This window comes from Alosa alosa, chromosome 23 (genome assembly GCF_017589495.1).
Source record: "Alosa alosa isolate M-15738 ecotype Scorff River chromosome 23, AALO_Geno_1.1, whole genome shotgun sequence".
In the NCBI taxonomy this organism is placed as follows: Eukaryota; Metazoa; Chordata; class Actinopteri; order Clupeiformes; family Clupeidae; genus Alosa; species Alosa alosa.
The window spans coordinates 16,809,369-16,824,593 of NC_063211.1; the positions used below are offsets into that span (position 1 = coordinate 16,809,369).

The following is a 15,225-nucleotide window of genomic DNA, read 5'->3' on the forward strand; positions in this document are numbered from 1 at the left end:
ACGCATGAGTGTTGGCCGAGTGTCAGTGCTAGTTAGCTATGTACGCATGCGCAGAACACAGCAGTTTGAAGAATTTCCCGCGAAGGGGTGAGTTGAATCAGAGAATGTCTGGTTAAATGGTGTATAACGTTATCGCCATTTACAATTAACAACTTCATTTCTTACTTTTCTATGACAACATTGTATCACATGTGTTTTAATCGCGTAGACGTATATTCGACCGCGAACCATTAAAGAACTTCAGTTTCGCGAAGTTTGTGTACTGTCTGCAGTGGCGTTAGCCCTTTATGCTAACGTAAAGATGAACTTTTTGCCATTGGTAACAGTCGGCTAGTAGCCTAGATATATCAGATATCATGAAAATCCTTCGTATCCCAAATGTAATTGGGTAACAACATGTTAACTCTGGAAATAAGTTAACGTTACATTTGTTTAGCGTTGTTGAATACGGTCAGTCTGTTATCAAACCTAACATTATGCTATGCTTCATCAGCAAATCATAAACTTGCCTGTTTCCATGGAGTGGCTTTGATGATTTGATGCCAATCATTATGAAGCCGGTTAGAGGATCTGGAAGAAAATCTACCAAAGCCCCGCAAGGCAGAGGACGGAGTACAAAAAATGTTCCGACAACCTCTGAGGTGGGGGGCAATTTTTTATGGTGGGGGCAGTATGATAGGCCTACATGTTTTTCAAATACAAAGTAGTATTTTGTCACTTGTACTGGATTGAAGAAAATGACTATCATTCAACACACTTTATAGGCGTGTATTTTTTTAGTGTAGTTTAAAAATACTGCCAAATATTTTGGTAAAACCTATACTTTTGATCATGTGATGACATCATAAAAGTGCAAAGCAATGAATGTAGCTAGCTTCTGACTGGTGCTGACTTATTAATTTGCCCAGATCAGAGTATTGACTCAGGAATATGATCCAGTGTAGATGAGTAGCCTAAGGTGTAGATTGCTCACACACACGCGCACACACACACAATACACTCCCTCTCTCACACCAACCCACTCACTCAGCCAGCCACATTACTTTGATTACTTGTTCACCCACATTTATAGGTTTGCCTGTTTTTGGTAGATTTTTTTTAGAACTTTGGAGCAACTTTGACTGTGAAGTGTATGTGTCCTCCAAAGCTGATGATACACAAGGCACCTTTCTGAGCAATGTTGCTAGGCAATGTTCCTGGGTATTGTTGTTCTGGTTCATTCCCTTTGATATTGAGCAACTGCTTTTTCTTGAGAAATGTAATCATCTGTAAGCATGTAACAGGATCAGTGGCATGATCATCCATCCTAATTTTTTAGTATTTTTAAATTGCAAAAATACAGTATTTTATTTTGATACATGGCATGGCTACTGTATTTGAATTTACCACCTTATAATAATGGTATGATAATACCTCACACCATGAAATGTTTCAGGAGCCTGGTACCAGCAGTGAAGGAGTGAAGCAACAGCAGGTGAAGAAAAGGAAAAGTAAGTAGCCTATGAAATTAAGAACATGTTTAAGAACATTGGTGGGATGGAAGGGGTCTTGGGTTAAAATATCCTCGAAATAATATGCAAATCCATAGTTGTATGCTGTCACAGTCTTTTTACTTTCATTTTTGCTATTAAATCATTTTTCAAATATTTTGAGTCATATGTTATGATATCCATATTGCAAATCGCAAAAATCCTAAATGACGGAAAACCAAAATCGTTTGATAGGCATATACCCATTCACCCTGCCTTACTCAATATTATTAACATATTATCAGGGTATCTTAAATTATTTTTTATTAGATTTATTTTTCATGTGGAAGTATAGTTTGTATATTTATATTTTTGTACAGTGCTTTTGTGTCTGCCTTGTCTCTGTTCTGTGTAAATAATGTGCTGCAGCTAAATAGTTATAGCTGGATGAATAGTTATCTCGCAAGCTTGCTAGCTAGTGTCGTGGAAAAACTATCCACTTTCCCGAACCTCCAATCCAACTAGCACTCTGATGTCAAAGACCCGAAGGAGAACACCAAGACGAGAGAAGCTGAAGACTGTTGATCCTTTATTCACCGTATTGCAGTGATAATACAATCCAAACAGCGTCAGGACTGAACCGTCAGGCAATAGAGTGATGAGTGGCAGCTGCTACCCCGATGAGATCTGATCTGAGTGTGCTTGAGCTCTTTCTTTTATGCTCTCAGGGGCCTGGGAGGCGTTCCTATCCACACAAGTTACACAAGTTATTATGTCTAGATAAAATCACCACACTAGCAACCTTTTGTACTATCAGTCTATCTACAGTAAATGGTATCTAGTTCTGTCACCAAAGCCTTGCCACCCTAAGTGCATTCCCTCCATGCCAACCAAAGATCACTACTGCATTCATACTTTGAAGTGCGTCAGATGCAGCATTTGTTAATCACTGTATTCATATTTTTTAATCAGGGCCTCCATCATCAGCTGACATAAACAAGTTCAGAGGCCGAGAGAAATGGAAAGCGTTGGCCCAGCCTATCATTGCGGCCCTAGATAAGATGCTAGGGCTGTCAGTGCTGTGAGTGCTACCATGAGAATTTCTTTGATCATTGGTCTACTGTGGTCACCGCTGTGTTGATGTGTTACTCATACTGTCCTCTCTTTCTCTCTCTTTCTGTCTCTCTTTCTCTCTCTGTCTCGCTCTTGTTTTCTCATTCTTCACCTTGTTTAGCTCTGTCCTGTCAATGAGAATAAAGGAGAAAGAGGAGACTCAGAAACATCTGAATATTTTGAAAGAAAGGTAAGAGGACTAATTTAGATGAAAGACTAAATGAGGAAGCGCATAGCCAAACAGAGGTGCTGATAAGGATGATATCATGAACTATATAAGTAGGGCTGGGCACCGAATGTCAATGCTTTTATGGCACCGACTGAAACACTCCGATCCTATCGTATATCGAAAAAAATATTTTGTTTCGGTGCCAAATTCCGATACCCAAAGAAATAAATCTTAGCGTCTGTTAGCCAATTAACAATTGTGTGAAGAGATCTAAAGTGGCTGGTGATTGGCTGCCTCACGTAAAGTTACACAGGTCACACAGAAGGAGGGTTGAAATGAACGATCTTTGAACATTACTTCAGAAACAGAAAGGTATGCCATCTGTGGTGCTAGCATAATTACCAAGATATAAGACTTCTCCCCTTTGTTTTTGAGAACTCTCTCTCACCAGCTACGACATCATCCACACCACAATGAATGGTTTCTGGGCTAAATTGTGTCCTTTTGTCTCTAAATAGCTGGCCACCGATTAGCATTGATTAGCTAATTATGCTAGCTATTTAAAGGTTTATGGTTTCCCTCAAGTGACAAGCATTATTCACAATGCTGGCTTGCATTAGAACAAATATCTCTTCTCCACATAGTATGAAGACAGTGTGACAGTGTGGCTTTATCCACAGACATCACGCTCTGTTTCGTGGCAGCTGCATTGTTATGCTAAAGTTGCTAATTGTGGGTAAACTCCTTTTAAAATGTGACATGCTTCTGTCTATGGTGCTAAGGAGTTTGGTGCTGAGGAGAACTTAACTCTCTTAACAAAAAAGCCACTACATGTCAGATGACAAATGTGTGTAGAGCAAAACATCTGACTGCATTTCAGATCTCTATATTGACAGTTTGGAAGGCGTGATTATCTAAAATCTGCGTTATTTTGCCATAGGAAAAAAAGCATGGAGACATTGTATTCAAAGGGGTGTGTGTCCGGAGAGGTGTATTGTTTTTCACGTAGTGTAATAAATGTCAAAGAAATCAAAGTGTGGCTCTACTTCATTAAGATGGATGCCAACAAAACAAAATGGTACTTGTACTTAAAACATTTTGCACTAATCTGTTAGGCTGCATTTACATTTCTTCACTTTAATGCTGCAGATGTTAAGTAGCAATAATATCTTATATATTGTTTATTTGTAATATTTTTACAGATGTACAGATGTTTCACTGCTAAAGGAGAATGTATTATTTTTGTTGTTGAATTTCATTTACAAACATATGGTATCGGAAAAAGTATCGTGTAGGAACCGGCATCGAAATCAAGGTATTGAAATTGGCACCGCATCGAAACATTTTGAACGATACCCAGCCCTATAAATAAGGAGTGGCCGCACACTCCTTTGTCTTTTAAATTATTTGTTAACCAAAGTTTCAGCAAGCAACACTCATCATGGGTCCGGGGCCAGTTTCCTCCCATCACTTGGCAGCTTGAAGATTGCAGTCAGATTCAGCAAAATTCTCCTCGTGCCGCAATCCATCTGGTTTGTGGGAAAAAAAAGTGGTCAAAAATATGGCAAACAAATTGGCACGGACACATCCATACACTTTTCCAGCCAAACAGCATGTTCCTTCTTTAGTATGGAACGGAGGGTTTGATTGTTTGGCTGTTTTACTCAAATATCAACACTATACACTGTATACTTTCGTCCAAGGCTCACCTAGAATTATGTCCGCAGTCAATTTGTGTTAATGTTTCATAGACCTGTCACAACAAGCCGCAGCTGCAGTCGCACCTGGAGCATACAGTGATATGTCCATAGGGCCATGGATATCACATGCTTTCACTCCCCTTTGGACAGATTCCTGGACCGCTGTGTCCAGCTCACAGTGCCCCCACGGAAACAAGTGGACCTGGGGCACGTGTCACGGCAGTACCAGGCAGAGAGCTTGAAGGCGGAAGAGGGGGAAAAGAGACTCGGGGCACTGACGGTGAGGAAGGCAGAGGAAGTAGAGGTGACATATCAGTAGAGGTGACATATCAGAAGAGATGGCATGTCTGAAATGTGCTGCAGGCAGAGTGTGTTTAATAGTGTGAGTTTTCCATCTGCGGTTGGATTTATTGATATGTTGAGTGTTTGTACACATGTACAGTATATCCAAATGTGAGTTAAACTCTTTGGGTGCGTTTTGATGTGTGTGTGTGTGTGTCTGTGTCTCTTTCTGTGTGTGTGTGTGTTCGTGTGTGTGTGTGTGTGTGTTTGCACACTCAGGAGAACCACAGGTCTGTGGTCAGCACCCTGGAAGAGTTGGAGGTGACGAGAGACAGAATGGACGAGGAATGCAGGCTTCTGAGATCCAGGATGGAGGAGCAGGAGGAGAAATCACACGAGGTAAACAGAGAGACAGACACACACTCACACACACACACACACACACACTGTACACACGGTACATACCATAGACTGTTCTATACAGTCTATGAATCATACATACACACACACACACACACACACATACATACATACAGTTAGGCTCATACGTTTTTGAACCCATGCTAAAGTTGACTAAAAAAGAGGATTATAAAATTATCTTTTGGAAATTGATCTTAATGCCTCAAGTAAAAAAATGAGGAAATATCCAACCTTTAAAATCCAATTCTCTTTGTGAATGAATAATGTATCGTAAATAAATAAGTATAAGTATATATACTCTTTTGATCCTGTGAGGGAAATTTGGTCTCTGCATTTATCCCAATCCGTGAATTAGTGAAACACACTCAGCACACAGTGAACACACAGTGAGGTGAAGCACACACTAATCCCTGCGCAGTGAGCTGCCTGCAACAACAGCGGCGCTTGGGGAGCAGTGAGGGGTTAGGTGCCTTGCTCAAGGGCACTTCAGCCGTGCCTACTGGTCGGGGTTCGAACCGGCAACCCTCCGGTTATAAGTCCGAAGCGCTAACCGGTAGGCCACGGCTGCCCCACAAATGTTCTTCCTTAAAATACAGGGGTCATAAGTATTCGACCCCTATATTAAATTCCCATAGAGGCAGGCAGATTTTTATTTTTAAAGGCCAGTTATTTCATGGATCCAGGATACAATGCATCCTGATAAATTTTCCTTTGGCCTTTGGAATTAAAATAGCCCCATATCATCACATACACTTCACCATACCTAGAGATTGGCATGGTGTTATTTCAGTTAGCCTATTAGCTGGTTTAATGCTCATTGAGCTCAATGCAAATCAAACCAGCTAATAGGCTAACTGAAATAACACCATCACACATACAAACAAACAAACAAGCACATATACTGTCACTCCATGCAACCCACTCATTAGAAAACTTTCATGGCCATCCTGATACCTGAAATTGCTTTGCTGCAGGGCATCGGCATGTCAATTCATTTTCTTTCTTTCTTTCACTTTCTTATTACTTACTTTCAGGTTCTACAGAGGAGAGAGCAGACGGTTCTCCATCTTCCTCCCCTGCCTCCTCGCTCTGAAACGGAACAGCCGCTGCAGGTTAGAACTGCCGTGTGGCTATGCTTTGTAATGTTCCATGAGGTGATCAGTGGCTCTATGGAGAGCTGTAAATGTATAGGTTTATGTCCATGAAGAGTGTTGAATAAATTGTCTCCTTGTCTACTGCAGGGGTTAAAGTTCTCAGGCACTGTGCTGGAATTCAGAATGATTCATGGATGATATTATATAATGGCCTTAAATTTCTGATAACTAATTTTACCTGCATCTTGATCGCTAGATGTCACCGAGTACTGTCTGTAGGGGGAAAAAATGTCAAAAATCAGTGCTAGCAAACTGGAGTTGCTGCAGCTAATGGCCAGAGCCCCCAGTTAGCTACAATGCCAGGCAACATGAACAGGGCCCTTACGTGACAAAAAAATGCATTTTCAACTCATACATTGTGAAGAAAACATTTAAATTTAAAGTTTGTACTGTCACCTACCTCTTTTTCCATCGGTCACTTCACCGAAAGCCTAGAAGACTCGATCACAGAGCTAATGCCTTCGCAATGAAAAGTTTATTTCCCTCTCAAATATAGGCAATTGAGCACTGTAGTGGTTATGACCATATCAGTGACTATGTAACTACATGGAAACGGTCCAAATAGCGTTAATGAAGGCATTGGGTCACAGCACCCACACGAACACTTCCATTTGCCCGAACTCTGTGTTCTTGGAGCAGCTGCTTCATCTGCCTGTTGCCCCTCTGTCTGTCTTGTTCTTTCCAACTCTTGTGAGGCTAGTTCTTCGTCAGTATACTCTGGTTTGAATAAATAAGGATGACGATCAAACTCGAAAGCCTCTTCCGTGTGTTCTATATCAGCTATAGTCTCCATAGTTAGGTTTTCCATTGGATCGGCAAAAAAATTACTCCAAGCTTCTTCCCTTGTGAACACCTCCGATCTTCACTCTTCACACACTACGCTCCGATCTGCACACTACTGTGTACCATTTCCTGCAACAACTGAATTCCCACAGGACTTCAGCGTGAGACTAGAGATAGCCTTCAGTAACGCTATTACTGTGCAAGCCACAGGCATCATTTGGACCGTTTCCATGTAGTTACATAGTCACTGATATGGTCATAGCCACTACTGTGCTCAATATGGTCATAACCACTAAAGTGCTCAATTACCTTTTTTGAGGGCTAGGCTTTCGGTGAAGCGACCGATGGAAAAAAAGGTAGGTGACAGTACAAACTTTGAATTTAAAATGGTTCCTTCACAATGTATGAGTTGAAACCGCATCTTGTTGTCACATAAGGGAGCAGAACAGGCATGGGCCAAATGATTCTATTCAGTTCTTTCAGTTCCCTTCACCTTCACAAATCGTTCTTTCCATTCCTTCAGTTCCTTAAGTCAGTATATGCTTTAGAACACCATCTCGGTTGTCTTAAGTCAAATATCCTTAGAACACCGTCTCTGGTTGTCATATGGTCTGTTACATCATTTATGTAAATATCAAGCATAATATTAAGCACATACATGCCTCTTTTCATAAATATACTGAATGGAATGCAGTAAGAATCAAATGGCGTCTTCCAAGTTCTAGCGCTGGCAGGCAGGCACGTAAGTAAAGCCAGGCCTATCATTTGTTTACCCATGGCAACGCGGTTGCTACCTGCTGTAGTACTCTCATTCACGTTTTACACTCAATCGCGATATACGGTCGAGGGAGATGAAGCTCTATTCGTTTGTATCTTTTATTACCTGACCATATTTTTGTATGTTAAAAAATAACCAGTTCTCTTGTTTTGGGAATCAGTTCTCGTCGTTCACCTTCGGGATTCGTTCTTTCTGACCGAATCAGTCGCCCATGCCTAAGCAGAAGGTTTTATCTAGTTCAGCAAAACTGTAATGATCCTGTGCCCCTTTAGGCACAGTTCTCTGTGTTTGTTAGTTGGCTGTATTGCATGTTTTTTCAGGGGCCCTCGGAATTGGATAACTACTTTTCACCAGTCATGTGCACTAGTGAGGAAAGAAAATACCACAGTCTTGCGCTCTTGCATAAACAGTCTGGAGTGGTCAACACCATGGTTCTCTTTGACAGATAGGATTTAAAAGCAGAACTTGTATTACTACACTCTATAGAGAATTTTACACGGTTCAGCAAAAAGAGGCCTCCATCGCAGTATTACCAGAAAGACCTTAAGGACTTCAGTGAGGTGATAACACAACAGTGAAAAAATGGTTCCAAGAAACAGGAAGTTCTGTGGTCAGTGGGTACTGCTCTCTCTCTGTAGAAAAAGGAAATCTAATGTACAATCACAGGAAGTTCCTAATGCAACTATTGTAGCACTCAGTGCGCAGTTGTAAACTCAAATTAATCAAGTGTTTTCAACTGGATGTGTGATTAACAATATGGCACCTACAGATTTTGCTGTCTCGCCAGTAAAACTCATAGCAACAATTGGGTCGTATCAGACAAGGTCAAGACAAGGTTGTGTCAGTTGCCTGGGAAACGTCATCATCCAATAAGTTCAGTGGCTTGTTATAAATTACATTTGTGTCCAGATAGATAGATAGATAGATAGATAGATACTTTATTGATCCCCAGGGGAAATTCAAGACATTAGACAAATGAAATACAATTCCATTAGACAAATTAAATCATGTAAACTGATAATCTGATGTATGCTGTATCTTTTATGTATGAATGCTACAGTCAGGCTCCCCCTCATTGGTTAGATTTGTTTTTGTTTTTTAGCTTCAGGGGCTATGATTGCATTAACATTGTCTCTATCTGTCACTCAGGAGAGGCTGATGAAGTTATTGCCAAACAGGGATGCTATGGTGAAATCGCTGCAGAACATGCCAGAAATCCAGCAGCTGAATACTTTTATGGAGCTTGCGCATGAACACACCGACCAGCGCCTAGCCGCCCTCAACAGCCATAAATGATTCAACCACCCTGTGGTCTGCCTCTCAATAGTGCCTTTACACCAACTATGCTCCTTGTGGTCTCCTTCTAATCAAGACTGGGCTTCTGCACTTACCCCTAACCCCTTTTTTAAGCACCCATATGCATTGAGTGTAGCTCTAAAACCCTGCTCTAACTGCCCCATATGCATTGAGTGTAGTTCTGAAACCCTGCTGTACTGCCCCATCCTACTCTGGGGCATTTTTGCTCTATTTGCATCAAAGTGTTTGTCACTTTCAAACAGGATCTTCTTTATCAGATATCTCACCACTGTGTTTGTCACGTCACCTGTGTAGTGCATGATCAGAGCTGAATCAATGTTCACAACACCAGAAACTGTTGTTTTTCGTTTGTCTGTGCATTTTTAGTTTTAATACAAAATGCAAAATATAAATCATTAGCAAAAATAAAACACTGCTCTTGTTTTCTTGTTCAACTGTAGACATAAGTACAAAACAAAACATGAGAACAGACAATTCACAGAAAGAACATATATAGAATACAAAGACGACATTACGTTCATTATATACATTCTCATACATTCTCTCGAGCTGGAGCTTTCTGCCAAATGGCTGCCGTGCATCAGCCAGGTGGGTGCTACGCATTGGTCGTGCTTGGTGAAACACTTTGGGTATCTAGATAAAGCACTATATATTTAATGGGTTATTTAAAAATCCAGTCCATGCAAACTCACAAAACAAACAGTTTCAGTGCCCTTCTATACAGTCCTTATAGTTACCCTAATCTCTTACTCACAGTGTTAAATCTGGGAGTCTTTACGACGCATCGATTTCCTGCGTAGTGACTCTGAGTTATCCTCGTTGAAGACTCGTTCCACCGCAGACAACAGGGAGGCGCGCATTGTCCGTCCGAGGCCTCTCGCAGCAAACACGTACAGGATGGGGTTAAACACACTCTTCACGTAGACCATGAAGAGCGACACGTAGTAACCCTTCACAGCCACATTGTTCATGGACTTCAGGTCCGCCCGAATGGCCGTGAGCCAGCGCAGGAAGCGGAAGGTGAAGTACGGCACCCAGCAGATTAGGAAGAGGAGCATGGTGAGCAGCAGAACCCGGTAGAGGCGCACCAGGCGGCGTGCTGTGTAGCTCTGACTGGCCGACATCGAGGTCGAGACAGAGCCCAGTGGCGGCTTCGTCGCCGACGCAGTTGGCGACATCATGCTGGTCTCGGCACGCTTGGCGCTGACCAGCACCGCCAGGTTGCAGGACAAGAAGATGACCACGGGTAGCAGGAAGCCGAAGATGGTCTCTGTGATGAAGAAGCCGTGGCCCGTAGTGGACTTGGGGTCGCTCTCCAGGCACTGCCACTTGCCGCCCCAGTTCTTCAGTTCGGCGGTCTTCAGGTACGGAGCGGCCAGGCAGAACGCCAGCAGCCAGAGCAGGCCGCATGCGAGGGGCACGGCCCAGCGCGGGCGCTTCAGACTGGCCCAGACGGGCCTCAGCAGGCACAGGCAGCGCTCCAGCGCCACGGCGCACAGCAGGCACGAGGCGGCGTACAGCCCCAGGGCGCGCAGGAACATGACCAGGCGGCACGCGTGCAGCCCCATCGGCCAGGAGAAGTGGTGTGCCAGGTAGCCCAACATGAGGGGCGTGCGCAGCAACAGCACGAGGTCGGCAAGCGCCAGGTTGACCACGTACACGCGGAAGCTGCTGGCGCCCCGCGTCTCTCCGCTTTGATGTTTGGACCTGGAGAACCAGCGGCGCACGCCCAACACCCACACCACCAGCGCGTTCAGCGGCACGCCCACCAAAATAATGACCAATGTCACAATGATCTGCAGCACGCGCGACGTCTCCGACATCCAGGGGTCTGCCGTAATGGTGATATTGCTGCCATTGAGAGGCGGCGCCAGGGTAGACATGGGGAGGCTCTGAGGAGGAAGGAGAAAAGTGCCCAGGCAAGCACACAGGGCACAAGTTGGTGCTTGTGTCTTATAATTTCATCAGGGTTTATAATGAAATTCAATTCACCATGTCAAAATAACAAAGTGGGTTGGCTGGTGCAGTAGGCTACAGCCAACAGGAAAAAATGGAAATCCTAGTTTTATCCAGTGAATATCTATGAAGTCACTTGTGTAGTCGCTTTGTATTCATATTAAGCCTTTAAAACCTATTCCAATGGAAACACAACTACTGTGGTGGTTTACATGGCAATATTTTATTTGATGTGATTAAATGCTCAGGCCAAACATTTCTGATGTTTACTTTGGAGGCATGTAGAAATATAGCTTTTGTATGAGACGAATGGATGGGAAAGCTCTAAAATAACATTATGAATGCAGAACAGATAAACCACACAACTACATCAACTAGTTCTGCATCTGGCTCTTGTCTTCTAACTATGAGGGGGAAAAACAGTGTAGCCTATTTAAGAAAAGAAAAAACATTATTTTCAAGTATTTTCTCAGGACCTTACAGGGGTGTTTTAATGCATTCTGATAATTAAGAATAGACACAATGTCTTGATTTCTCCAATATGAATCTCTCTCTCAAGCACTGTAGATCATGTGCGTCTGTTGGCCTGGCATTGTTACAGTTGAGTAAATGTGGAGTCAGGTGAAAGGAATTTTCTCTCTCGCCTCTGGGCTCTGTTGAGTGCTAAGTACACTGTACGTTTCCACACAAGTGTCCGCCTACCCAATATGCGTGTATGGTATGAGAACACACCTTTAAAAAGAAAGTCCTATCAGTGCTAAAGTGTGCTCAGTTCAGTTGGAAATGATACAGTGTTTAAACAAAAATAAACAGAAAAGAAAAGAGCACTAAAACAGATCAAATGGCTCTGAGGAAGAATATCAACTTACCTTGGAAAGCAGAAGAGGATATAGATGTTTTGTTTTTTTCCTCCCCTGTGAGCCCGAGATGGTGTTGGGCCGCGTGGTGAGAGACTAAGACACTGGCAAGCACAGAGGGAGTGTTTCAGGTCTTGACTTATCAGTAGAATCATAGTGGGTGTGATTACATTTGACTTTTTGTAAGAGGAGTGTGCATTAGTGTGTGTGTGTGTGTGTTCTTGCTTGCTAGTGCTTCCTCTTTTGATTGCAACACTTGGAACCAAAGGAAATGTATAGATATGGTCATGGCAAAGCATGTTCAGCCTATCAAAAAGAGGTGTGTGTGTGTGAGAGAGAGAGCAAGACTACAGTGTCTCCCAACTATAAGTATATATACTCTTGATCCCGTGAGGGAAATTTGGTCTCTGCATTTATCCCAATCCCTGAATTAGTGAAACACACTCAGCACACAGTGAACACACAGTGAGGTGAAGCAAACACTAATCCCGGCGCAGTGAGCTGCCTGCAACAACAGCGGCACTCGGGGAGCAGTGAGGAGTTAGGTCCCTTGCTCAAGAGCACTTCAGCCATGCCTACTGGTCGGGGTTCAAACCGCCAACCCTCCGGTTACAGGTCCGAAGTGCTAACCAGTAGGCCACGGCTGCCCAACTAGGTACATCTGGCAACATTGTACCCATCAAAATGGATGCTACAATTATACAGGACTGTATGTGGCCAGACATGACCATGTGGTTGATCTGGTTGCAAAGGACTGGCAAAAGATAAACTATGGACTTGACAGCAAGATTTACAAGCACATCACTGTAAAATCTGACAGTGACTACTTCAAAAACATTCCAAACACTCCTGGCATTGCAATTGTAAATGAGGCTATGAAATCTGTATTTATTTTTTAGGTGGGCTGCTGTTTTGACCTGTATATGGACACTTGCTACTATTCCAAACTATTGAAATATCAACCACTGGCAGATCTCATTCACCAACTTGGATACAACTGTAAACTAATAACTCTGGTATTTTGGAATTTTATAAGAATGTGATAAAGAATGTGATCAGGGGGATGCAGTTAGGGGCTGCAAAAAGGAGGCAATAAAATTCTGCTCTGTTTCAGCCATCATAGGGAGCATGCAAATATGGAGCAGGAGATGTTTTGATAATCCTTAATGTGCTGAGTATTATAAATGGAAGGACCTGTAAAAGTATGTGAGCCATGTAGACCTGTCACCTTGTTCATGACTCTAATGACTGTTTTCCTTGCAATGCCTTTCAAATCATAAAAGCATTCAAGTGTGTGTGTGTGTGTGTGGGGGGGTATGCAAGTATGCAAGGGGCTTGGGTATCTCAAAATAAATGCTACTGAAATGACTGATCTTATCATTGTCGTATGTACCATAGTATGATGTGATAAGAGTGTGTGTGTGTGTGTACACCATGTTTCCCTAATGCCCCAGTGTCACTTCCTTTTTCCTTTCTCGAGAATCTCATATGTCTCATCAGTATTGTCTGCTACTAAAATATCACTGACACACACAGGTGTTATTCCTAATTTAAACTCTACTCCTAAAGATTTGGGATCTGCATCCAGTTAACTTTCTCTGCTAAAAAAAGTGCAATCATTGATTGAATATTAATGTGCAATTCAGCTCTACTTAGTGAGGAATCATATAAGTATAAGTATTTACTCTTTTGATCCATGTGGGAAATTTGGTCTCTGCATTTATCCAAATCCCTGAATTAGTGAAACACACTCAGCACACAGTGAACACACAGTGAGGTGAAGCAAACACTAATCCCGGCGCAGTGAGCTGCCTGCAACAACAGCGGCACTCGGGGAGCAGTGAGGAGTTAGGTCCCTTGCTCAAGAGCACTTCAGCCATGCCTACTGGTGGGGTTCAAACCGCCAACCCCTCCGGTTACAGGTCAAAGTGCTAACCAGTGGCCACGGCTGCCCAACTAGGTACATCTGGCAACATTGTACCCATCAAAATGGATGCTACAATTATACAGGACTGTATGTGGCCAGACATGACCATGTGGTTGATCTGGTTGCAAAGGACTGGCAAAAGATAAACTATGGACTTGACAGCAAGATTTACAAGCACATCACTGTAAAATCTGACAGTGACTACTTCAAAAACATTCCAAACACTCCTGGCATTGCAATTGTAAATGAGGCTATGAAATCTGTATTTATTTTTTAGGTGGGCTGCTGTTTTGACCTGTATATGGACACTTGCTACTATTCCAAACTATTGAAATATCAACCACTGGCAGATCTCATTCACCAACTTGGATACAACTGTAAACTAATAACTCTGGTATTTTGGAATTTTATAAGAATGTGATAAGAATGTGATCAGGGGGATGCAGTTAGGGGGCTGCAAAAAAAGGAGGCAATAAGAATTCTGCTCTGTTTCAGCCATCATAGGGAGCATGCAAATATGGAGACGGAGATGTTTTGATAATCCTTAATGTGCTGAGTATTATAAATGGAAGGACCTGTAAAAGTATGTGAGCCATGTAGACCTGTCACCTTGTTCATGACTCTAATGACTGTTTTCCTTGCAATGCCTTTCAAATCATAAAAGCATTCAAGTGTGTGTGTGTGTATTATTGGGGTATGCAAGTATGCAAGGGGCTTGGGTATCTCAAAATAAATGCTACTGAAATGACTGATCTTATCATTGTCGTATGTACCATAGTATGATGTGATAAGAGTGTGTGTGTGTGTGTACACCATGTTTCCTAATGCCCCAGTGTCACTTCCTTTTTCCTTTCTCGAGAATCTCATATGTCTCATCAGTATTGTCTGCTACTAAAATATCACTGACACACACAGGTGTTATTCCTAATTTAAACTCTACTCCTAAAGATTTGGGATCTGCATCCAGTTAACTTTCTCTGCTAAAAAAAGTGCAATCATTGATTGAATATTAATGTGCAATTCAGCTCTACTTAGTGAGGAATCATATAAGTATAAGTATTTACTCTTTTGATCCCATGAGGGAAATTTGGTCTCTGCATTTATCCAAATCCGTGAATTAGTGAAACACACTCAGCACACAGTGAACATACAGTGAGGTGTAGCACACACTAATCCCGACGCAGTGAGCTGCCTGCTACAGCGGCGCTTGGGGAGCAATGAGAGGTTAGGTGCTTTGCTCAAGGGCACTTCAGCCGTTCCTACTGGTCAGGGTTTGAACCGTCAACCCTTCGGTTACAAG

The 15,225-nt window shown here is 42.5% G+C and overlaps 2 protein-coding genes across 2 annotated transcripts; one reads left to right on the forward strand and one right to left on the reverse strand.

Moving 5' to 3' along the window:
- LOC125288780 (centromere protein Q) lies at positions 1-9,558 on the forward strand. The gene is made up of 9 exons (XM_048235411.1): positions 1-87; positions 494-641; positions 1,436-1,490; positions 2,442-2,550; positions 2,704-2,772; positions 4,602-4,731; positions 5,013-5,132; positions 6,188-6,265; positions 9,018-9,558. The coding sequence occupies exons 2-9, from the start codon at positions 540-542 to the stop codon at positions 9,162-9,164; spliced, it is 810 nt and encodes a 269-aa protein (XP_048091368.1). The 5' UTR covers positions 1-87; positions 494-539; the 3' UTR covers positions 9,165-9,558.
- Positions 9,559-9,650: 92 nt separating this feature from the next.
- Positions 9,651-12,102, reverse strand: LOC125288779 (C3a anaphylatoxin chemotactic receptor). The gene is made up of 2 exons (XM_048235410.1): positions 12,011-12,102; positions 9,651-11,077 (listed from the first exon to the last, which is right to left on the reverse strand). Exon 2 carries the CDS (start codon positions 11,066-11,068, stop codon positions 9,944-9,946), a length of 1,125 nt encoding a protein of 374 aa, XP_048091367.1. The 5' UTR covers positions 11,069-11,077; positions 12,011-12,102; the 3' UTR covers positions 9,651-9,943.
- Positions 12,103-15,225: the final 3,123 nt, after the last annotated feature.

Bases quoted from the DNA above. Each gene is read 5' to 3' on its own strand.
- LOC125288779 (XM_048235410.1), bottom strand. From the start codon at position 11,068: ATGTCTACCCTGGCGCCGCCTCTCAATGGCAGCAATATCACCATTACG.
- LOC125288780 (XM_048235411.1), top strand. From the start codon at position 540: ATGCCAATCATTATGAAGCCGGTTAGAGGATCTGGAAGAAAATCTACC. The intron at 642-1,435 runs GTGGGGGGCAAT...GAAATGTTTCAG, and splicing joins ATGTTCCGACAACCTCTGAG to GAGCCTGGTACCAGCAGTGA. The intron at 2,773-4,601 runs GTAAGAGGACTA...CCCTTTGGACAG, and splicing joins CTGAATATTTTGAAAGAAAG to ATTCCTGGACCGCTGTGTCC.